Source organism: Cebidichthys violaceus, unplaced genomic scaffold (assembly GCF_023349555.1).
Source record: "Cebidichthys violaceus isolate CVI_PGR_0920_01 unplaced genomic scaffold, fCebVio1.0.p SCAF_32, whole genome shotgun sequence".
NCBI lineage: Eukaryota > Metazoa > Chordata > Actinopteri > Perciformes > Stichaeidae > Cebidichthys > Cebidichthys violaceus.
In genome coordinates, this window is record NW_027176506.1 from 164,479 (window position 1) to 185,408 (window position 20,930).

General features: G+C 46.3%; 2 protein-coding genes across 3 annotated transcripts; one reads left to right on the plus strand and one right to left on the minus strand.

The window, feature by feature from the left end:
* The first annotated feature begins 558 nt into the window (after positions 1 to 558).
* On the plus strand, positions 559 to 6,619 carry LOC137882459 (fructose-bisphosphate aldolase A-like). Its single transcript, XM_068724769.1, has 8 exons — positions 559 to 626; positions 1,525 to 1,641; positions 3,256 to 3,522; positions 3,912 to 4,072; positions 4,196 to 4,279; positions 5,461 to 5,635; positions 5,723 to 5,922; positions 6,065 to 6,619. Exons 2-8 carry the CDS (start codon positions 1,530 to 1,532, stop codon positions 6,155 to 6,157), a joined length of 1,092 nt encoding a protein of 363 aa, XP_068580870.1. The 5' UTR covers positions 559 to 626; positions 1,525 to 1,529; the 3' UTR covers positions 6,158 to 6,619.
* A 2,427-nt stretch (positions 6,620 to 9,046) lies between these two features.
* gps1 (G protein pathway suppressor 1) lies at positions 9,047 to 20,159 on the minus strand. 2 transcript variants are annotated; one of them, XM_068724841.1, is made up of 15 exons: positions 19,862 to 20,158; positions 18,620 to 18,684; positions 17,415 to 17,507; positions 15,677 to 15,858; positions 14,667 to 14,831; positions 13,491 to 13,626; positions 13,208 to 13,285; positions 12,995 to 13,055; positions 12,772 to 12,857; positions 12,454 to 12,548; positions 12,239 to 12,344; positions 12,022 to 12,102; positions 10,082 to 10,219; positions 9,811 to 9,945; positions 9,047 to 9,460 (listed from the first exon to the last, which is right to left on the minus strand). In XM_068724841.1, the coding sequence occupies exons 2-15, from the start codon at positions 18,650 to 18,652 to the stop codon at positions 9,386 to 9,388; spliced, it is 1,464 nt and encodes a 487-aa protein (XP_068580942.1). In that variant the 5' UTR covers positions 18,653 to 18,684; positions 19,862 to 20,158; the 3' UTR covers positions 9,047 to 9,385. The 2 variants fall into 2 exon arrangements, with proteins under 2 accessions (XP_068580942.1, XP_068580941.1); XM_068724840.1 differs by lacking the exon at positions 18,620 to 18,684 and having other exon boundaries at positions 19,862 to 20,159.
* Positions 20,160 to 20,930: the final 771 nt, after the last annotated feature.

Sequence of the window (20,930 nt, forward strand, 5' to 3'; positions counted from 1 at the left end):
GGCCTCAGCTCTGTCTCACAGGCAACAAGCCCATCCTTTGTAAGTTATAATGCAGATGAAAACACACAGGCAGAAGTCAACGCAACAATTGCAGTCTGTTCATTTAAAGTCTTCCATGTCAGCTTGTGAATTAAATCATAGCATGATTTCTGATTCTGGGAACCCTCACATCAAAAGGCAACAACAACAGACAACATCTGATCATTAAATGTATTTTTATTTCTGTAAGACAAAAACCTCCGCTCTAACCATAGTTTCTGTAATCGCCCCCATTGTTTGTATCGGGGTCACCTGAAACATGGAATTGGTTTCACCACGTTGCTCACTGTCATGGTGGGGTAACTGGAACAGCAGATCTGCTTCAGTGATATGTGACTCAAGAAGACGTCCGTAGAGCTGTGTAGCAGGATGTTTGATCAACCTGTGAACCGTAAGACAGCACTGAGGGTTTAGAAACAACCACTGTTCAGCATCACCGGAGTCATTGCGTCATTCCTGTTGCAAGCTGAGCTCTGATTGGACATTCTCCGCTGAGGTCCCGCCCCTGTACATTCTCCATCTCTTTTTACGACAGCAGCTTCCTGCATCTCCCCGCTGTTTCCTGACGCTGCACGACCAACAACCTGGTGAGTTTGACTTCTCCATCCAATCATTTCAAACATTCGCAGAGAAGCTCTGCTCATATTCTCTCATTCGGAGCTCATCAGTGCAGCTCGTTACAGTTGTTTTAAGCTTTCCACAAATAGAGGATCAATACAAACGAAGGTTTTTTTCTGGACTTTTCTGGAGGCCATTTGAGTTTGGGAACTCCCAGTAAAAGTCCTTCAGCTGGCGCGGCAAGGACGCGGAAGTGTCGTCACGAGAAGCTACTACATTCTATCAGCGTTACTACAGTATTACTACTGTACTTTACTAAACAACACAAGCAGGGAAATACCGTCAGAAAAATGTGTACGAATTGCTAAAAGCCAATAACAGTGTTAATGTGACAGCTAGCGACGTGAACACTGTATTCACTTTAAACCAAGTAACACAACGGAAGTCCTGCGTTCACAATCCTCCATCAGTTAAAGCAGCTACTCTCAGCTAACACTACTTCATCTGAACTGTGACGTGTTTAGATAGGGGGTTCAAACCTGGGCGCGGGGCCCTTCAAAGGGTCGTGAGGCGATTCATGGCCTTGAAAGTGTGCAGGTTCTGCTGTTCTGTTTTGGTTTTCATCATTAAATACATAAATATATACTCATGAATAAACCAGAGTGTACACTAAAATAACAACGCTAATATAAATATTTTAAAGAAAGAAAAAGAGAGAGAGAGAGAGAGAGAGAGAGAGAGAGAGAGAGAGAGAGCATCCTGGGCCTCTCTGACTACTTCCCTCTCAGATGTGGAGGAAATGCTGTCGACATGTTGGGGTTGGATTTAGTAAGACTGCACAATCTCCTTCTGTTTTTGTTAGACTGACTTCTGGAGCTATTCAGAAATAAGTCAACGTTAATGTCTCTCTTCTCTCCTGGTCTCCAGCCACCATGACTCACGCGTATCCCTTCCTGAGCGCCGAGCAGAAGAAGGAGCTCAGTGGTATCGCTCAGAAGATCGTCGCTGCTGGAAAAGGCATCCTGGCTGCTGATGAGTCCACAGGTACGCTGGATGAGTCGGCGTCCTGTCACCACAGTAACCCGCCTCAGTAACACACCACTCAATGAACAACCGTTTGCATGTCGCTCTGCTGGTGTGATACTCAGAATTGAAGACAGTAGGATGTTTTTAAAATGTATAACTGCTAAAAGTACTTAAGTACATACAATGTATTCTGTCCTCTGTCTCTACACACTAACATACACCTTATATACACCTAGAGAGCCGCAGAAAACTTTCAGTTTTGCACCTGAGGACCGCGGGACCGCATAGGTTACCAGTTGAAGACACCAGAGATATTACTGTTATCCATGAGACGCTCAGTTACAATATAGCTTCCCACCACTTGGTGGCAGTAATGCGTCAGTCAGTTGTTTAACAAGCTCCAATAAGCAGAAGAAGACACTCAGCTAGCCGCTAGCCTGTAGCGAAAGTTATGGAGAAGTATTTAAAATAGTGCTGGGCAAGTTAATTAACGCCGACAATTATTTTATCGCGTATTAACTCAGTTTTTTTATTATTATTAAACAGACATTTTTAACACAAGAACCGGGCAGCGAGCAGTGAACAGCTGTTTGTGTGGCGTCTCTTCCTGCCGCCGCCCCCCCATTTGCACTTTATTTAAATTATATTTACAGTTTATTTAATTTGAAACTTATTATTTTGAATGTATATATTTTATTACCACATATTTATTAATCCAATTTCCGTTTTTTCTGAGAGTCCCTCCTTTTTTTTCTCGGGTCGTAGTGGTCTTACCTCGTCTGTGACCTCTCGGGTCGTAGTGGTCTTACCTAGTTTGTGACCTCTCGGGTCGTAGTGGTCTTACCTTGTCTGTGACCTCTCGGGTCGTAGTGGTCTTACCTCGTCTGTGACCTCTCGGGTCGTAGTGGTCTTACATCGTCTGTGACCTCTCGGGTCGTAGTGGTCTTACCTCGTCTGTGACCTCTCGGGTCGTAGTGGTCTTACATCGTCTGTGACCTCTCGGGTCGTAGTGGTCTTACCTCGTCTGTGACCTCTCGGGTCGTAGTGGTCTTACCTAGTTTGTGACCTCTCGGGTCGTAGTGGTCTTACCTCGTCTGTGACCTCGGGTCGTAGTGGTCTTACCTAGTTTGTGACCTCTCGGGTCGTAGTGGTCTTACCTCGTCTGTGACCTCTCGGGTCGTAGTGGTCTTACATCGTCTGTGACCTCTCGGGTCGTAGTGGTCTTATCTCGTCTGTGACCTCTCGGGTCGTAGTGGTCTTACCTAGTCTGTGACCTCTCGGGTCGTAGTGGTCTTACCTCGTCTGTGACCTCTCTGAATGTCAGATACACCTGTGCTTCCACCAGGGAAGTGATCGATGTGATCATTACTACATTTCCTCAGGAAATGGGAGGAGGAGGCACAGGAACCTGATTGTTTCACAGAGAATCACAGATTGTTTAATGTCAGGATGTATTTATTAAAGTTACCCCCTAAAGAGAAGTATGTATTAGGACCCGATAACTCAAGTCTGAGCGCTCTGAGGTCTCCATGACCCCCCCCCCCTCCTGGGGCCCGATGTCATTCAAGCTCTCTCACCTAGATGTAACTCGAGTGTCCGGCCTCCCTGACGATGTGTTTCAAACTCCTCCAGGCAGCATGGCCAAGCGCTTCCAGAGCATCGGCGCTGAGAACACGGAGGAGAACAGGAGGCTCTACCGCCAGCTCCTCTTCACCGCCGACAGCCGGGTCAACCCCTGCATCGGAGGCGTCATCTTCTTCCACGAGACGCTCTATCAGAAGACGGACGACGGGAAGCTCTTCCCCCAGCTGGTCAAAGAGAAGGGCATGGTGGTGGGCATCAAGGTGGACAAGGGTGTGGTTCCCCTCGCTGGCACCAATGGAGAGACCACCACTCAAGGTACAGAGAAGCAAACAGAGCTGTGGTTCTGGAACAAAAGCTCACTGAGTACAGCATGTGAAGATGACCGTCAGCATGAGCATGAACTGGTGTATGACACACACAGAAGGGCGTATACAACTTAGTGCTTAGTTCATTACATCAGAACATGTGCTTTCTTTGTAAAAGTGAGCTGATTAAGCAAGATTTGTTCATTTTATTGGATCAAAAAACATACAAATAAGTTATTCATTCATTCATTCATTGGTAAAAAGCAAGGTGCAAAGAGCTGATCTTTATACAACACAACAACATGATATCAATAATTTCAATACATAGTTCAAATAACCTCATATGATATAAATAGAAATTCTAGGCAACATCCCATGGTTCCTCCGTGTGTCTGTCAGGTCTGGACGGGCTCTACGAGCGCTGTGCTCAGTACAAGAAGGACGGCGCTGACTTTGCCAAGTGGCGATGTGTGTTGAAGATCACCTCCACCACCCCGTCCCAGCTGGCCATCATGGAGAACGCCAACGTGCTGGCCCGCTACGCCAGCATCTGCCAGATGGTGAGAGACTCAGACAGGACACGCTTCTGTAGCCGTTACACAACTCGGTACACAGTTGGCCCATCAGGCTCCAGACTGACAGGGTAACGCCGGTTGCTATGTTCTCTGCCCCCCCCCCCTCAGCATGGCATCGTGCCCATCGTGGAGCCTGAGATTCTTCCAGACGGTGACCACGACCTGCAGTGCTGCCAGTATGTGACGGAGAAGGTGGGTGACGGTGGTCAGCTGGAACAGATGGGTAACTGGTCTGAGATAGTAGTCTGTCTTCTAGGTATAGTGCAGGAACATGTCAGCATCAGCCTGAAAAATAAAGAGAGCAGCAGTCTGCAACATGGTGCATACTGTCACAGTTGTTTTGATCGTGTCCGATCATGTGGCAACATGAACGCACTGAAGGAAGAGAGGTATTTAAAGACGGTAGGCTAACCGTGTCATGTGACCAGCTGATCAGAACAGCTGATATCACCAGTGACAGCCCCAAACAACAACAAGGACATGATGAGTGATCATGTGTGAGGAGCTAAAGGCAGATGTATGAGGAACGAAGAGGGTCGTCTTCCTGACTGGACTGATGCTAGAGCTGCAGTTAACAGTGAATGTCGGGTGTGTGTATCTTTACATCGGTCGAAGAACACACCACATTCAGATCACTTTTGAGTACAGAACCAGGTGTAGAATATATCAGCATTGTGTGGTTAGATCAGTTTGATAGTAGAACTACGAGACATACCCACATCTTTTTCAACAAAGGAGTGAACTCTGTAAATGTGAGAGAAAGCAGAGGTTTTTACTCAACCCACTACGTGAGGTGTGAAGGCAGGTAAAGAGGTCGTGCTGTCACAGTACACGCTAAACACTCTGTTAACCATGACACACCTCCACTAGATTAAGAGTCTGATCTCACGTTAACGTGAGTACAGAGGACTGACTGGATGAGAACAGACAGAATGTGCTGAATAAAGTTGATCAAGTCATTGGAGATGAACTGGAGGAGAAGGCTCATCAAAGAAATAAACCTCCTCCCTGATGATCATGTTATTTGGTCCGCTTTAACCAGAGCCCCGTGAAACCCAACCAGGCGGAATATGACGAGATGCCGATTGTGACTCAAATAGATCAGCTGGTATCAGATACCATTAGATTCATAAATTCAGCACATTTATATCTATGTATGTATTTATAACATTTTGTCTTCTGAAGTTAGGAAATACATTTTTTTAGTCTAGTCTGATGTTGCCTTACAGTCTCTTCAGGCAGTGAAGTGTGTGTGTGTGTGTGTGTGTGTGTGTGTGTGTGTGTGTGTGTGTGTGTGTGTGTGTGTGTGTGTGTGTGTGTGTGTGTGTGTGTGTGTGTGTGTGTGTGTGTGTGTGTGTGTGTCTCTCTCTCAGGTGTTGGCAGCGGTCTACAAAGCCCTGTCTGACCACCACGTCTATCTGGAGGGCACGCTGCTCAAACCCAACATGGTGACTGCCGGCCACTCCTGCCCGAAAAAGTACGGCCCTCAGGAGATCGCCATGGCGACTGTCACCGCCCTGCGCCGCACCGTGCCCCCCGCGGTGCCAGGTGAGACAGACACGTAGCCATCTGCACACGTGCTTCTAGTCTACCTGGTTTCTAGCTGACCGTCCTCCCGTGCGTTCTCCTCCCCAGGTGTGACCTTCCTGTCAGGCGGTCAGAGCGAGGCGGAGGCCACCGTCAACCTGAACGCCATCAACCAGTGCGCCCTGCACAGGCCCTGGGCCCTCACCTTCTCCTTCGGCCGGGCCCTGCAGGCCTCTGCGCTGAAGGCCTGGGGAGGCAAGAAGGAGAACGGCAAGGCCTGCCAGGAGGAGTACGTCAAGAGAGCCCTGGTGAGGAGGAGGAGGAGGAGGAGGAGGAGGAGGAGGAGGAGAAGACGACGACAACAGAGTAGAGAGACCCAGGTGTGGTTTAGGGGACGGCAGATACAAACCCATGTTTGAAGGAATCCTTCTGCTTTGTGTTTCTCCACAGAATAATAGCAAGGCAGCTGTGGGGAAGTACGAGTCCTCTGGAGAGAAGGGAGCAGCTCAGGAGTCTCTGTTTGTGGCCGACCACGCCTACTGAAGTCAGCCAGGCACTTCATCCCCATTCCACCCAGTCACTCCACTCCTTTCCACCACACCACACCACACCACACCACATCACATCACATCACACAGATTAACCATTCAGCATCACACAGAATATATATATATATATATAAATAAAGTCCCATACCCACAACTGTATGTCACAGCTGTCCCGTTCCTCTTTATACCATTTCGAGCCCTTGAAGCCTCTCACCAGGTGACATCAGTTAAGTCTGTGGAGGGTCCGGGTTTAGGACTAGGCCCTACTGTACTGCCTGACTTAGTGTGCTGTGTTTGTGTACTTAAACCCCACAGAGAGACAGAGTTGTCCTCGTACATGTGCCTTCATCTTTCAACTGAACCGCTGGAGGACACTCTGTAGAGGACGGTGTAATGAATATACGGTATTGGTGTATACACTGGAAAGACATTTCACATTAAAATATTCCATAACCAACGGTGTCCTGTCACTTTGTGTACATGTATCTATTCAGAGTGGGTTGTCCACAGTGGAAGGAGACAGTGCAGCTCTACCCTGAATCTTCTTTACTGAACATTTGTTTTTTCAGTCCATATCACACACTGCTGAGGGAAGGATTCAGAAACACCACTGGAACAAAGTACCTTCAACTATCGACCGAAACACTCCATCAACCTCGCCCCTAGAACATCTAGAATGTGTCTTTTTACAACCGACTGCAGAGACGTTTCAAATAAAGTCACTTCCAGTGACTGAACAGTCCTCCCAATACTCTCCTTACAGCTACTCAACGCTACATCAAATACAACAGCAGTGAGTTGCTATAGCTGTGTGTGAATGTTGTAGTCCTGATGGACAGGTGGTTCCTTACATGGTAGACCTGTCATCAGGGTGAATGTTGTAGTCCTGATGGACAGGTGGTTCCTTACATGGTAGACCTGTCATCAGGGTGAATGTTGTAGTCCTGATGGACAGGTGGTTCCTTACATGGTAGACCTGTCATCAGTGTGAATGTTGTAGTCCTGATGGACAGGTGGTTCCTTACATGGTAGACCTGTCATCAGGGTGAATGTTGTAGTCCTGATGGACAGGTGGTTCCTTACATGGTAGACCTGTCATCAGGGTGAATGTTGTAGTCCTGATGGACAGGTGGTTCCTTACATGGTAGACCTGTCATCAGGGTGAATGTTGTAGTCCTGATGGACAGGTGGTTCCTTACATGGTAGACCTGTCATCAGTGTGAATGTTGTAGTCCTGATGGACAGGTGGTTCCTTACATGGTAGACCTGTCATCAGGGTGAATGTTGTAGTCCTGATGGACAGGTGGTTCCTTACATGGTAGACCTGTCATCAGGGTGAATGTTGTAGTCCTGATGGACAGGTGGTACCTTACATGGTAGACCTGTCATCAGTGTGAATGTTGTAGTCCTGATGGACAGGTGGTTCCTTACATGGTAGACCTGTCATCAGGGTGTGAATGGGTGAATGATGACATGTAGAGTTAAATTTGAGTGAGTTAATCAGGCTTATTTTCTTTTTGGTTTTAGTTTTGGTTTTGAACATTCATTCATGCTTATTGTTTTAAACTTTTGTTTTAGTACCTGTCTATTTAAGCCCCCTCCTGAAGGAAAAGGCCGGTCTTCTCTGATTGGCTTGCGGTAGTTGTCACGCTGTAGATCTGTTCTACAGAGCTGCACATGACGGAGGACGGGCTGACGTGTTCTATCGCGTTCATTGATCCTGTACTAGGGAGCAGGACTGATGAACAATGACCTGAACACCTAACCTGCACTGAAGCAGGTATACAAATCAACATTAAAAAAAACTACAGTATAACTAGTCATAATCCAGACTAAAGTAACAGTTTAAAGTGACAGATAGAGAAAGGATGTACATGTCACAGTCAGTGATTTCTTGCTGTTTAAACTGTTACTTTCATCAATCAGCTGATATCCTAGTTTTCTCTCTGTTTGTGAAACATCCCGCTCTGCTGACAGCAGACTTGTGCTGCTTTGTGATTGGTCAGACACTGCAAACGCCGCCCCTTTTATGCTAACACGCTGACAGCCAGAAAGAGAAACCCTGGTTGATTTACAGAGCTGATAACCAGCTTAGAGGATCTCTCTGCTTGTTCGGGTTAGTTAATATAACCTGGCTATGTTGAACTGGCTTTGTAGAACTGGGCCTGGATTGTCCTATTTCAGTTTGTGGGTTGGCAGCCAGTCCAGATACACAAATGTATCATATGTCCCCTTCAAATGTCTGTCAAACCAGGTCTAAACCTCTGATGCAGTGACCTCCAGATAGATAGTTACTTTATTATTACTTTATCTTGTGACATGTAGGTGATTTCTACAACCACAGATGACGTTGTGGAGCACTGCAGCTTGGAAACAGCAGCGGGGTTTAACAGGATTTTATTCCACAACCCAGGTTTAAACCCAGCTTAAGCCTTAAAGGCCAGTGTGTAGGATCTCTGTGAATCAATCAGCAGAAATTAAATATGAATAACTATGCTTTCATTAGTGTATAATGATCTGAAGCTAACAATTGTGTTTTTGTCATCTTAGAATGAGCCCTTCATATCTAAATAGGGACTCTTGACTCTTCACAGACTCCACCATGTTTCTACAGTAGCCCAGAATGGACAAACTAAACCACCGTAGTGAGGAGAGGGCTGTTCGGTTAGCTGTGATCTGCAGCCTCACCACTAGAGGCCACTACATCCTACACAGTGTCACTTTAAACCTGCAGCTCAGAGAGGCTGACGGAGAAACGGCTCCTTTTAGTTTCAGCACTCATCACATCCAAACACAGCGGACCCCCTTTGTTCTTCTGACGCGGTCCAGTCCAGCCCCTGGAAGACAACAGAGCTGCTGCATAGAAACCACCAGTGAGTGCATGTCAGGTAGGTGTTTTTATTTTAAAATCTGGTTTCTGTTAATGAGGCCTCCATCATGTGTAAGCAGAGCAAAGTGCATCTCCTACCAGTAACGTACATCTGAGTGCTGAGCTTTCATCAAAACATCCACATGGTCACACTAAGAGGACCTTCCCATTTCACCGGATGGGGATTCAGAACATTGAAGTCTTTATATTGTGGGCTGTTTCTGTCCTTAGCAGATCAACAGGAAGCGGGCGGGGCTGGGGGTTGGTGTTGATGGATGACATGGAGACCCTTCCCTCCAGTCTGCGGCTGCTGTCAGCAGAGTGAGCGTGCAGACCCTGAAGAGGACGTCCTCCTCACATGTTGGTGCTCATCCTGGTCTGGCTGTTGGCTGGTGTCAGCTCCCCCTGGCTGCCTTCTCTGGGTGGAGACTGAGAAGAGACACGAGCGAGGCGTCGCGTTACAAACAAAACAACATTCAAATCTGGGATTCTGTGTATTCTGTGTACAAATGATAGCCTGTGGAGAAGACGGGCAGTCTGTGTTCTAACATCTGTAAATGAGTCCAGCTGGTCCCGTTATTCACACACACACACACACACACACACACACACACACACACACACACACACACACACTGCAGCAGCTCTTCTACTGGTCTATCCAACAAGAACTGAAATCAGAAGCATCCTCTCTCTCAGTGCTTGCTCATGGAGGGATACTGAGTCTCTGTGAAATCATAGAGAACCGTTCCAGATGAGTGCATCAGAAGACATCCTACCTTGACGTGGATCTGGTTGCGCAGCACAGCGGCTCGGAGGATCATGGCTTTGGCTCGTCTCTGGAACTCTTTGCCCATGTGAAGAGACTTCTCAAACGTGGTGCTCCTCTGGTCCACATCCCTCGCATACAGGATCTATCGACAAGTCAGAGCCCCCGTTCAGAATGTTGCAAACGGCACATTACTCGCTTCAACATTTTGTGTGTGTGTGTGTGTGCCTGTGCGTGTGCGTGTGTGTGTGTGCGTGTGTGTGCATGTGTGCGTGCGTCACCTTGCTGTGGGAGTCGATGCGAGCGTTGATGAGCCCCTCCAGTATGAGCTGGGTGAGCTCGTCCTCCAGAGCTGCTACTGTGGTGTTGAAGGCCTGAGCCATCTTCGTCATGTCTGCTGACACGTAGGGGCTGAAATACTGAACACATGCACACACAACTGTCAGACACTAGTTACTTTGGTACCTTGGGATTTAAAGGTTCTCTATTTGACATTCAGAGCATGAACATATCAAAGGACTCTCTGAAGATCTAGAGGAGGATCGTCTCCCTGAGCACAGGATCGAGTCTCTGTATCTGTGCTTAGTCTACATTGCCTTATAGTGCATGTTAATGCTGTCAGTGCATGTGAGCGAGCCCCACTGTTAGCTCACAGCTGCCGCTCTGCAGTGCTCTCACACAGCAGTTACAGGTTTTAGTGCCAAATCTGAACCAAAACAAACCTCCAGATGTTCCTGAGATATCAAGAATGGACGGACGGACGGACAGACAACATCACGCCTGAATGCATAAACAGCGTAAACCAACAGGGGGTCTGTGGAGGTACTGCAGGGGTCTGTGAAATTGTTGGTTGATTAGACAATTTCTTCTTTTTTTCCCCACAAATTGAAATGTCTTTAAATACACATGAATCCAACGAATGGATAAATGAGGCAGAAGATGTTGTCTTTCAGTCAGAAAAGCACACATTCAGCGACACACAGGAGCTCTCTCCAGCTGGGCACCGGTTCACTCACAGCGTGAGACTAGCCTGGACCGGTGTTGCCAACTCGTCAGTATGGAAAGTAGCTATTGGCTGTCCTAAAAAAAAAATTAAAAAAAAAAAAAAAAAATCACTAAATGATGTCATTGCCTAATTTGTATAATTGTAAAAAAGTGAGTAAAAAAATACCCTAAATATGTTTAGAACCACATACAGTGTATTTTCTTCTGTTCCTTTTTTTATTTTGCCATTGAAATAGGCCATTACTTCTTATCACGTCAGAGTCAAAACACCAGAACAAGTCGCTAGATTTGTCGCAAGTAGCTTTTGACAAAAAAAGTCACCAAGAGGGTTCGGAAAGTCACCAGATTTAGCGAGAAAGTCGGCAAGTTGGCAACACTGGCCTGGACCTGTCCCTCCAAGCCTCCTGCACACAAAGAGGAGGACCCGCCCCTATCGCCGCTGTGCCAATCAGGAGGCCGCATGTTACACGCTGGCTCTGTCAGGTTCTCCGTGATTGACCGAGAGCCCATTCAGTCCCCAGCTGACTAAGATCCCAGACACAAGGACGCACGCTGCATATTATTTAAAAAGAAGATACCTTTGTAAACGATATTTACGTCACCCACGAATCCTTGTGCAATCATGTTTGATTATCATCAAGATATTCCTGCTAAAACACTGCAGCTCCTATCCATAGCAGGCTACTACTGAGGCCAGTATATTATTGTGCCATGTGTATGTATGGACATGGTTATGAGCGAAAATGGATCGTTTTGTAACTCGACCAAAAAACATGAATCTGTCCATTATTGTAATAGTTCAGTATTGTACAAGATAACAGGTATGTTTATGCATGGCAGTGGCTAATATGCTAATAGACCATCACTCATCACTCGTTTCCACATTTATGTTTAAAATAAAAACGTCCGTTTGAATAGCTTGTATAAATGATTATCATGCAATTGACAGACAATGTTGATATTGGCATTGGCCTACTCACTGTACCTTTACAACAAAAACATGAAGATAATAACCTGTGTGTTATTTGAATAGCTTAGTATTGAATGCACAATAACAAGGTATGTTTATACATGGCACTAGGCCCAGTTTGATATAAAACACAACTTATACAACATATATAGTCGGGGGTCCCTGCTCCATCTCTCCATCAGTTTGGGGGTCCTTGGCCTGAAAGACGTTGGAGACCCCTGCTGTAAATGCATGTGCGTGTCTCACCTGGATGAGGGCTCTGTTCCTGATCTGGCTGTACAGCGTCTTGACGTGTGGGGCCAGGTACATGTCCAACAGCAGGTTATCCTGGAGGACACACCATACATACACTCATCACACAATATGTTTCCATAGACCCTCAGAACAGTCTCAAACTGATGCCTTTTCAGTGACAGTCTACAATAACTAGTATTGGCGCGTAGCCTTCGTTTGAAACCCTCACCTTCATTTCATCCAGCAGCTTGAGACAGGACGCGTACTTGGACTCGTAGAACTTGAAGATGATGTCACGGATCTGAGGTTCCAACTCTAGAAATAACTTAAAGGAGCTGAGGACAGAAAAATAACAAAACAAAAAGAAGATTATTACCATCGCCTACTAGTCATTAAACGTACCAGATACAGTGTTTCAGTCATCATTCGCTGAACTCCTCCTACCTGCTGGAGATGACGTTACGTTGGAGCTCCTGTCTGTCAAATGTGGCCAAAGCACACATCCCTCCATACACAGCTACGTTACTGGGTGACAAGAGCTGCAGGGAAAACACACACACACACACACACACACACACACACACACACACACACACACACACACACACACACACACACACACACACACACACACACACACACACACACACACACACACACACACTGTTGGTCTGTATCTGCCCCCCCACTGACGCATCATTTTAGCTTCAGTTGAACTGAATGTGTGTGTGGGTCAAGCTGCAGCGCCATGGCACCACTCACCTCTGGACAGTCACAGTGGTCAAAGGAAGCCTGCAGGAAGCACTTGGCAGCTGGTTTATATTTCCGAGAGGCCAACTCTGCCAGGCCTGAAACGGCAACGAAGCAGGTCAGACGACTAGACCCTCCACAAATGTCTTTTATTCATATCACAGTAGAAGAAGTGACTTGGAGCTTCTTCTCCTCATCATCATCATCATCATAACAGAGCACACCGCTGACTTACCTGCAGCACACTTTAACTTGGTGAGGACTGCTTGATTCTGGCTGTCTCGCTCTCCTCTTTGCTAAACAAACAGAAACAGAAACACCATCATCTAAAGGCATTTGTCATCGCAGTGGAGAACTTCTTCCTTGTTTACAGCGATGGGTGCATGGCTACTTCTCTGTGTCATTGTGAGACTGTGAGGTGAACAGAGTGCCGACACTGTGGCCTCACCTCTGCTATCTCTGGTGTGGATTCTGCTTTGTTGACGTAGCTCAGTACATGGGACCAGTTCTGGAGGTAAACGCTAACCTGTGGGAGCAGAGGACAGGTTTTACTCCTTCATGTACTTTGTGTGCTCAAGTCAAATTGTTGAAAGCCCCCGCAGTAGTTTCTACCCCACGTTATGAGACTAAATACATGTAAAAACATGACATCGCAAGCATGTAGAACTCCCACCAGCAGCTGTTACAATGCTTACTGCCACATGACAACGTTGTGGGACATGGTGCTGTACCTTGATGACATTCAGACACATGTTAATGACGTGCTTGGCACTGGTGCAGTAGTCTCTGGCTCGGGAGTAGCACTTGAGGGCATTACTGAGGTCTCCACAGTCCAGGTAATGATCCCCCAAGTCATCGTGACCTCTCCTGGGGAGGCAAAGACAAAGAGGTGGTAGATGTAGGGACAAGGCTCTCGTAAAGAAAACACTGGCAGGAGTCAGCTCGCCTCTCCAAGCATGTCTAATAAAGCAGCTGGCAAAACGAATCAGCATCAACCTTCTCGTCTCTGATGGGGTCTTTAATGGCTTGATCTTAAGGCCCAGCTACTGCGTGGTGTTGAAATGGTAACTTGCAAGAGACACCCTGATCATAATTTAGCGGGACCTGGGTCTGTCTACGGTGGACCGGTCTCTGCTGGAGGGCCTGGGTCTGTCTACGGTGGACCGGTCTCTGCTGGAGGACCTGGGTCTGTCTACGGTGGACCGGTCTCTGCTGGAGGATCTGGGTCTGTCTACGGTGGACCGGTCTCTGCTGGAGGATCTGGGTCTGTCCATGGTGGACCGGTCTCTGCTGGAGGATCTGGGTCTGTCTACGGTGGACCGGTCTCTGCTGGAGGATCTGGGTCTGTCTACGGTGGACCGGTCTCTGCTGGAGGATCTGGGTCTGTCCATGGTGGACCGGTCTCTGCTGGAGGATCTGGGTCTGTCCATGGTGGACCGGTCTCTACTGGAGGATCTGGGTCTGTCCATGGTGGACCGGTCTCTACTGGAGGATCTGGGTCTGTCCATGGTGGATCGGTCTGCTTGAGTCTGAGCTGAAGGAGATTCTGGTGAACCTGCATGATTCCATCTGATTTGGCAGCACCGATGACGAGCATTAAGAATAACTCTATAGAAATAGACCATCTCCTCTCTGATGGTCTGGTCCTCTATATGACCATCAGTAAGATGGAGGTCATATAGAGGACCAGGACTAAACTGAGACTGGTTCATAACCAGGTAAAAGTTCCTCACTGTCACTTTAAATCTTGGCATTGCTAGTTCTAATGATGTATCATCAGCTGCTTAGAGCTAGTGTCAGGTATTCAAACGGTCACCTGTCATGGCCGATCAGCTGAAAAACGTCTGGTTTCGATCTGCCATCTCTAGTAAGATCATTGATGCTAACAACGCCGTGTGCCTTCATACCTGATGCTCTCTTTAATGGAGTTCCCCTTGTAGTTCTTGAGATCGGTGTCCAGTTTCTCCAGTTTGAGCAGAGCCTTTTTCCTAGTGGACTCGGCCCAGGCGGAGTCCAGGGGAGGAGGAACAACAGCACCTTCAGGTACCGTGTCCGGCACACCCTGCACCTCCCTAAACAACAACAACAAACATCTATTACATTAGAGGTTGACAAAATGAGTGAAACGGTGACACTGTGGCTTCTCCAGCACACACGGCTACCTTTCTCCTGATTTAACTGTTTTCATGGAGCCGAGCTAGGGCCTGTGTTAACAGCTGTCGATATCGCTATATGTGACAATATGAATTGTCCTACGAGCAGCAGGAGGTTGACAGGAGAGACGAGACAGGATTGGCGGAAATGTTTTGGATTACTTTAGGGTTGAAGATTGAAAATGTTGTAAGGAGGCGGAAGCCAGAGCTTAATGTTACGGTTACAGACACAAACGAGGAAGACTGGAGAAGAGTAGAGGGGCCGCCATCCGCTAACAAAGACACCACGGAAAAAGAAGCCGAGCCTCGACCCGGCATCTGGCAGCAGAACGACACGGTGTGGACAGCAGCGGCAGTCTCCGTTGTTGTCGTTATTATTCCTCAGTTCTGGGCACAGCTGACAGCGGCGTCGGCCCCCCTCCTGCCTCCGATTGGCCGGTCGCTGCACTTATTCGTCGATTACTTTTTAAAAATCAGGAAACCGCCGTTTCGTGTCACGACGTCAGAGGAATCAGTCCACTTGAATTAGGTGGATTCACAGGTCTGGAACCAGGTATGCTCAGAACAGGGAACACAACTAACTACAGGAAGTTAAGCTCCTGTGGTGTAAAAGGCATGCATGTTACATTTGGGTCCACAGAGTGCTAAGGAATCAACAACCTCTTTGGTAAGAGTACACCGCTCGCTAATATGATCCGTTTTCAAATCAGGATTGCACTCTCTTCAAAAGAGTTGTTAAGCCACAGGGCCATTGAGCAGAATACCGTGAGGCCTCTGTGAGTTTGCGGTGGATCTCTTCATAAGTGTCGACATTGAAGGTCCTCTGGACGAAGGTGAGGGCCATCTTCAGGGCTTCCACCCGGAGCTGAGGGCAATGCTCAGCGATGAACTGAAGCCTCTCAATGCGCATTAAGCCACTGTAGCTGGTGGCATACTGCTCCAGGTCCTACACACAGGGAGAGGTGTTATTAGCACAGAGTGGAACCCGCTGCTCTCAAAGGATCATGTCACATTATAGCTTGACAGGCTGTCAGATTGTGATGTCATAGTAGCTCTGTTGTATTTAGCATATTTGGGTTAGGTGCTCCATTAAAGTTAAGGTTGTTTTCATGTACTATGCTGTCGTTCAAAAGTTTTACCTCTGCAAGGCCCAAGCCTGGAGAGAGGTTATGTGTTTGGTCTGTGACTGAGTGAGTGTGAAGCTCTGTGTCTGTCCACAGCTAATCAGCAAACTGCATCATATATTCATGTCCCTTTAGAGCTGCATGCTGCAGGAGCTCTCATTGTTGGTGACTTTCTGTTTTATCCTGCTGACTCGTCCCTCACTCCTCAGCTAGTGACTCCTAACTCCTCAGCTAGTGACTCCTCACTCCTCAGCTAGTGACTCCTCACTCCTCAGCTAGTGACTCCTAACTCCTCAGCTAGTGACTCCTAACTCCTCAGCTAGTGACTCCTAACTCCTCAGCTAGTGACTCCTCACTCCTCAGCTAGTGACTCCTAACTCCTCAGCTAGTGACTCCTAACTCCTCAGCTAGTGACTCCTCACTCCTCAGCTAGTGACTCCTAACTCCTCAGCTAGTGACTCCTCACTCCTCAGCTAGTGACTCCTAACTCCTCAGCTAGTGACTCCTCACTCCTCAGCTAGTGACTCCTAACTCCTCAGCTAGTGACTCCTCACTCCTCAGCTAGTGACTCCTAACAGGCCTCCTGGTGCTCTCAGCTGTGTATCAACTAGTGACTCCTAACCCCTCAGCTAGTGACTCCTAACTCCTCAGCTAGTGACTCCTAACTCCTCAGCTAGTGACTCCTAACAGGCCTCCTGGTGCTCTCAGCTGTGTATCAGCTAGTGTTACACAGCTGAGAGCTGTTCTGTTTGGCTAACCGCTAACAGAACTACTTGTACACACACTGCTGCACATCAGCTGGAGTTTACCTGTGTGTGTGTGTGTGTGTGTGTGTGTGTGTGTGTGTGAAGTGTCGTGTTCGACTGCTTGTACAACGTTTGTTTCTTAGTTTGAGTGAAGTGTGTTTGACAAACATTACAGCAGTGGTGTTTGCAGACTCACCTGGAGGAGATCTGCGCTCTACAGAGTTCAACTTTCTAGTTGTTTTATGTGTTGCACATCCCCAAGCACTGATAATCAAGTTAAAGAATAATAATGACCACAAAGGATTGCACATCTAACCTTACCGACAAGGCAAGAGGCTATGATGGACTTAATGTGTTCATGAGGAACATTACTTCACGGTTGGATCTCCTTTACAGGAGCACTGGTGTGCAGACTTCACCATCTCACCTACAACTATGAGAAATACTTATGGCCAGTACAGTAAAGTGAAACTAAACAACAGCTTCATGCAAATAACTGTATTTGGCAAACAGTTACATTGTATGCCATCATCATGGGTTAGTGTTAAGGTGTGTGTGTGTGTGTGTGTGTGTGTGTGTGTGTGTGTGTGTGTGTGTGTGTGTGTGTATACGACAGTCTGTCAGGTCAGTACCAGTGTTGGGTTCTCCACTATGTAATTGGTGTCCGGAGCATTCTGCTGGTCCTCCTGGGGGTCTGCGTCTATCTGCATGGGCTCCACAGACCCCTGAGAGAAACACACCAGACACAGAGGTCAGCAGAAATCACAAGGCAACACGTGATCCACAATATAGCGGAAATACATTTAAAAAAACACTAGGACTGTAATAGAAATGTTTCATGACGACTAGTGTCAGATTTCCAGATTAGGACTGTCCTCTTAGTCAACACTCACACCATTCTGTCGACTCATCGATGAGACGATTTAATCGACAGTTCTGTAAAACTGAGTGTCTCCACAAAGAATCACACCAAAGCACCACTTTAAATCTTGTGTTGAACAGAAATGTGCTTATTAGTATCTTGGAAATACTCATTCAGCATGAAAAAGCATTAAAAAACACAACAAGCTGTGTGCTGGAGCGCCATCCAGCGGCCGAGCTACGCCAGCATCCCCCAGGCTGAACTCCTGGAGCTAATGTCGATGCTGGCTCGTGAACCTCAACAACGGACCTCGTTTGAGAGCCAGGAGCCGATCATAGGATGAGCTAGCATGGCACGGTACCACTTTGCTCTACACAGGGACTTTAATCATTGGATGGTAAATCACAATGTCCACTGGGCTTTAAACTTCTCCTGCTCCTGAATAACTACAATCATAAAACAGAGCTGGTTCACACTGCTAATGGCAGATCGGGGAATGGATGTGTGAGAATTGATTGTATTGTAAATGTTCTACACAATTGGATATAATGGGATTTTTATGATGATTTCAACGGTGGCAGAAGTGATTCACGAAAGGTATTAAGCCTCGTTCTAAATGGGATGCATGGTCGGCAACAAGCAAGGCAAAATGAGCACACGGGATTCTTAAGAGGCGGTGTGGCGATGCCACAGATGCAACACTCGCTATGTTACCGTTTGCTTTGTTAGCTTTTCAACACGCTACCAGGCTGATGTTGAACGGACGCTACCTTTGGGAGGATAAAGTCCTTGCAGAAGTTGTATAGTTAGTAGGAGTTAGTACTGTGTGTGTGTGTGTGTGTGTGTGTGTTATCACATGTAAAGCCACGTGTATAAGGCCGATTAGAGACGGGCGTGACACCGAAGCTGCTTTCACTCTGGTGAAGTGCACTGTATCAATACATTGTGTCCAAGCTTGTGTTAAATGAAGAATACCACGAGACTGACGGCGTCCGAAGCTTCAGACATCACTGGTACTTCAGAAAGCGCTTCAGTCAGTTCTACAGTTTTTACAGTTTAGCAGAGATTAGAATAACATAGAAATGAAAAAGTACACAACAAAGACATAATCAGAAGTATGATAACATAACCCAGTCATAATGTAATCAAAGTGATGGGCTCATTTAATGAATATCACATCACATGACATAAGTTAAAACACATGAGCCCACAGTGACACTGGGCCTAAACAACGCCAAACAAGGTACATTCATATTTCATGTCGGCAAAACATATTTTAGATCTAACGCAAGTACAACGCATAATCCAATATTGTACTGACACGTATTACACAACCACGTCTACATTTGATGCAGCACTGCCGGTTTAACGTTAGCATGCAGAAAACGTGGACTTGTATTGCGCATTTGAGACTAAAAACATTCAAATCGCCGTCGTTGTAGGACTTCAGCTCAGGTATTCTTGAGCGTTGAGCTAGCTACGATGTGGAGCTAACGGGACAAACTGCTAATAACAGGAAGTCGGTTTGCACTGCTAGCTTGTGATGCTATGATAAACACGAGCTGTTGTTCCGTCTATGTTGAGTTCTGTGTTGAACCGGGCGTAAGATGTGTGCGCATCAGTAACAGCTACACGGACTACTGGTTAGCTATAGTTATAGTTGTTCATGTTACAACTATGCTGATATCGTCAGCACGGTCAGTCAATGGAGGCCTTCAGTCAGTGGTTAGCCTGCACTCCTCAACTCGATTAAAACGATCTCTCAAATTCAACTGTTTTACTGGCAAACGTCCACACATTGAAGACTGTGCATTAAAAGACCAGCATCCGGCAGTGACGGTGATTGTGTTTCTTTTACTTACGGTTGTCTTCACTTCGCACTGTAACGTTAGGAATGACAGCAACGTTACCTTTGACAACAAATGCCAAACGCTAGCTAATTCTTTACGTTAGTGATTTAATTAAACGGAATATTGCTTCTTAGATGATTCATAGGCATTATCAAACATAACGGACGCACGATGCTGGTCTTGCGTAGTCTTACATTGTGATATGTAACCATGAACTGGACCGGAGCTACGTTTATTTAGCCTAAACTAGCAAGCTAACTGCTAACATTAGCTAAGGTTACGCCACTGTAATGAAGACAAATCAAGTTCAGTTTTCAGAAGTATTGACTGGTTAGAAATGACAAAACTAGCGATGGTTAAGACTCACCTGAAAGTTAAACACTTGCAGAGGCAAAGGCATGTTATTTATGTCTTACTTCAGGGTGGGTTTTGTTAGAGGGGAATTTATCACAAAGATATTGATGCGCGGCGTGCACTCCAGCAACCGAGTCTCTAGTGGGCTGGGCCTGACCTGCTCCTCGCTACGGCTAGCGGGAAGGCACAGTTTTTTTTTTCTTCTTCTTCTTCTTCTTCTTCTTCTTCTTCTCGTACTGGAGTGTGTAACATCATGACTTTATGACAGTTGTCATTTAAACACAATAATAATGTTATTATTTATAAATAAAAGAAATAAAATATAAGTTTCATATAGAAGTTCTCTCTCTCTGTCTTTGTTTTTGTCTCTCTCTCTCCCCTCTGTGTGTGTGTGTGTGTCTCTCTCAATTTTTCATTTTTTTTTCTTCAATTGAATTTGCTTTATTGGCATGAAAGTTTAGAAACAGTATTGCCAAAGCATCAACACAATTAAACATACAATAATATTAATACACAATAACATTAATATACAATATTATTAATATAACATCTAGATTGGTTATTAATTACATACATACAGTGTGTGTGTGTGTGGTGTGTGTGTGTGGTGTGTGTGTGTGTGTGTGTGTGTGTGTGTCACTCACTGTCCCTCATGTTGTGACATGTTAGGACATATTGGGCAGCTAGATACTTCCTATCTCCTTCTCCTAGGAGTATTTTTAATTTTGAGTTGTTATTACATGTTTTAAAATCTGAAATTACAGAGTTGAATTTGTTAAAGTAAAAGTTCCTAATTTGATTGAATGTTTCACATTTTAGGAGGAAGTGCATCTCTGTCTCGGTCTCACCTGTCCCACAGTTCTGTCTCTCTCTCTCTCTGTCTCTCTCTGTCTCTGTCTCTCTCTCTCTCTCTCTCTCTCTCTCTCTCTTCTCTCTCTCTCTGTCTCTCTCTCTCTCTGTCTCTCTCTCTCTCTCTCTCTCTCTCTCTCTCTCTCTCTCTCTGTGTCTCTCTGTCTCTCTCTCTCTGTCTTTCTCTCTCTCTCTCTGTCTCTCTCTCTGTCTCTCTCTCTCTCTCTGTCTCT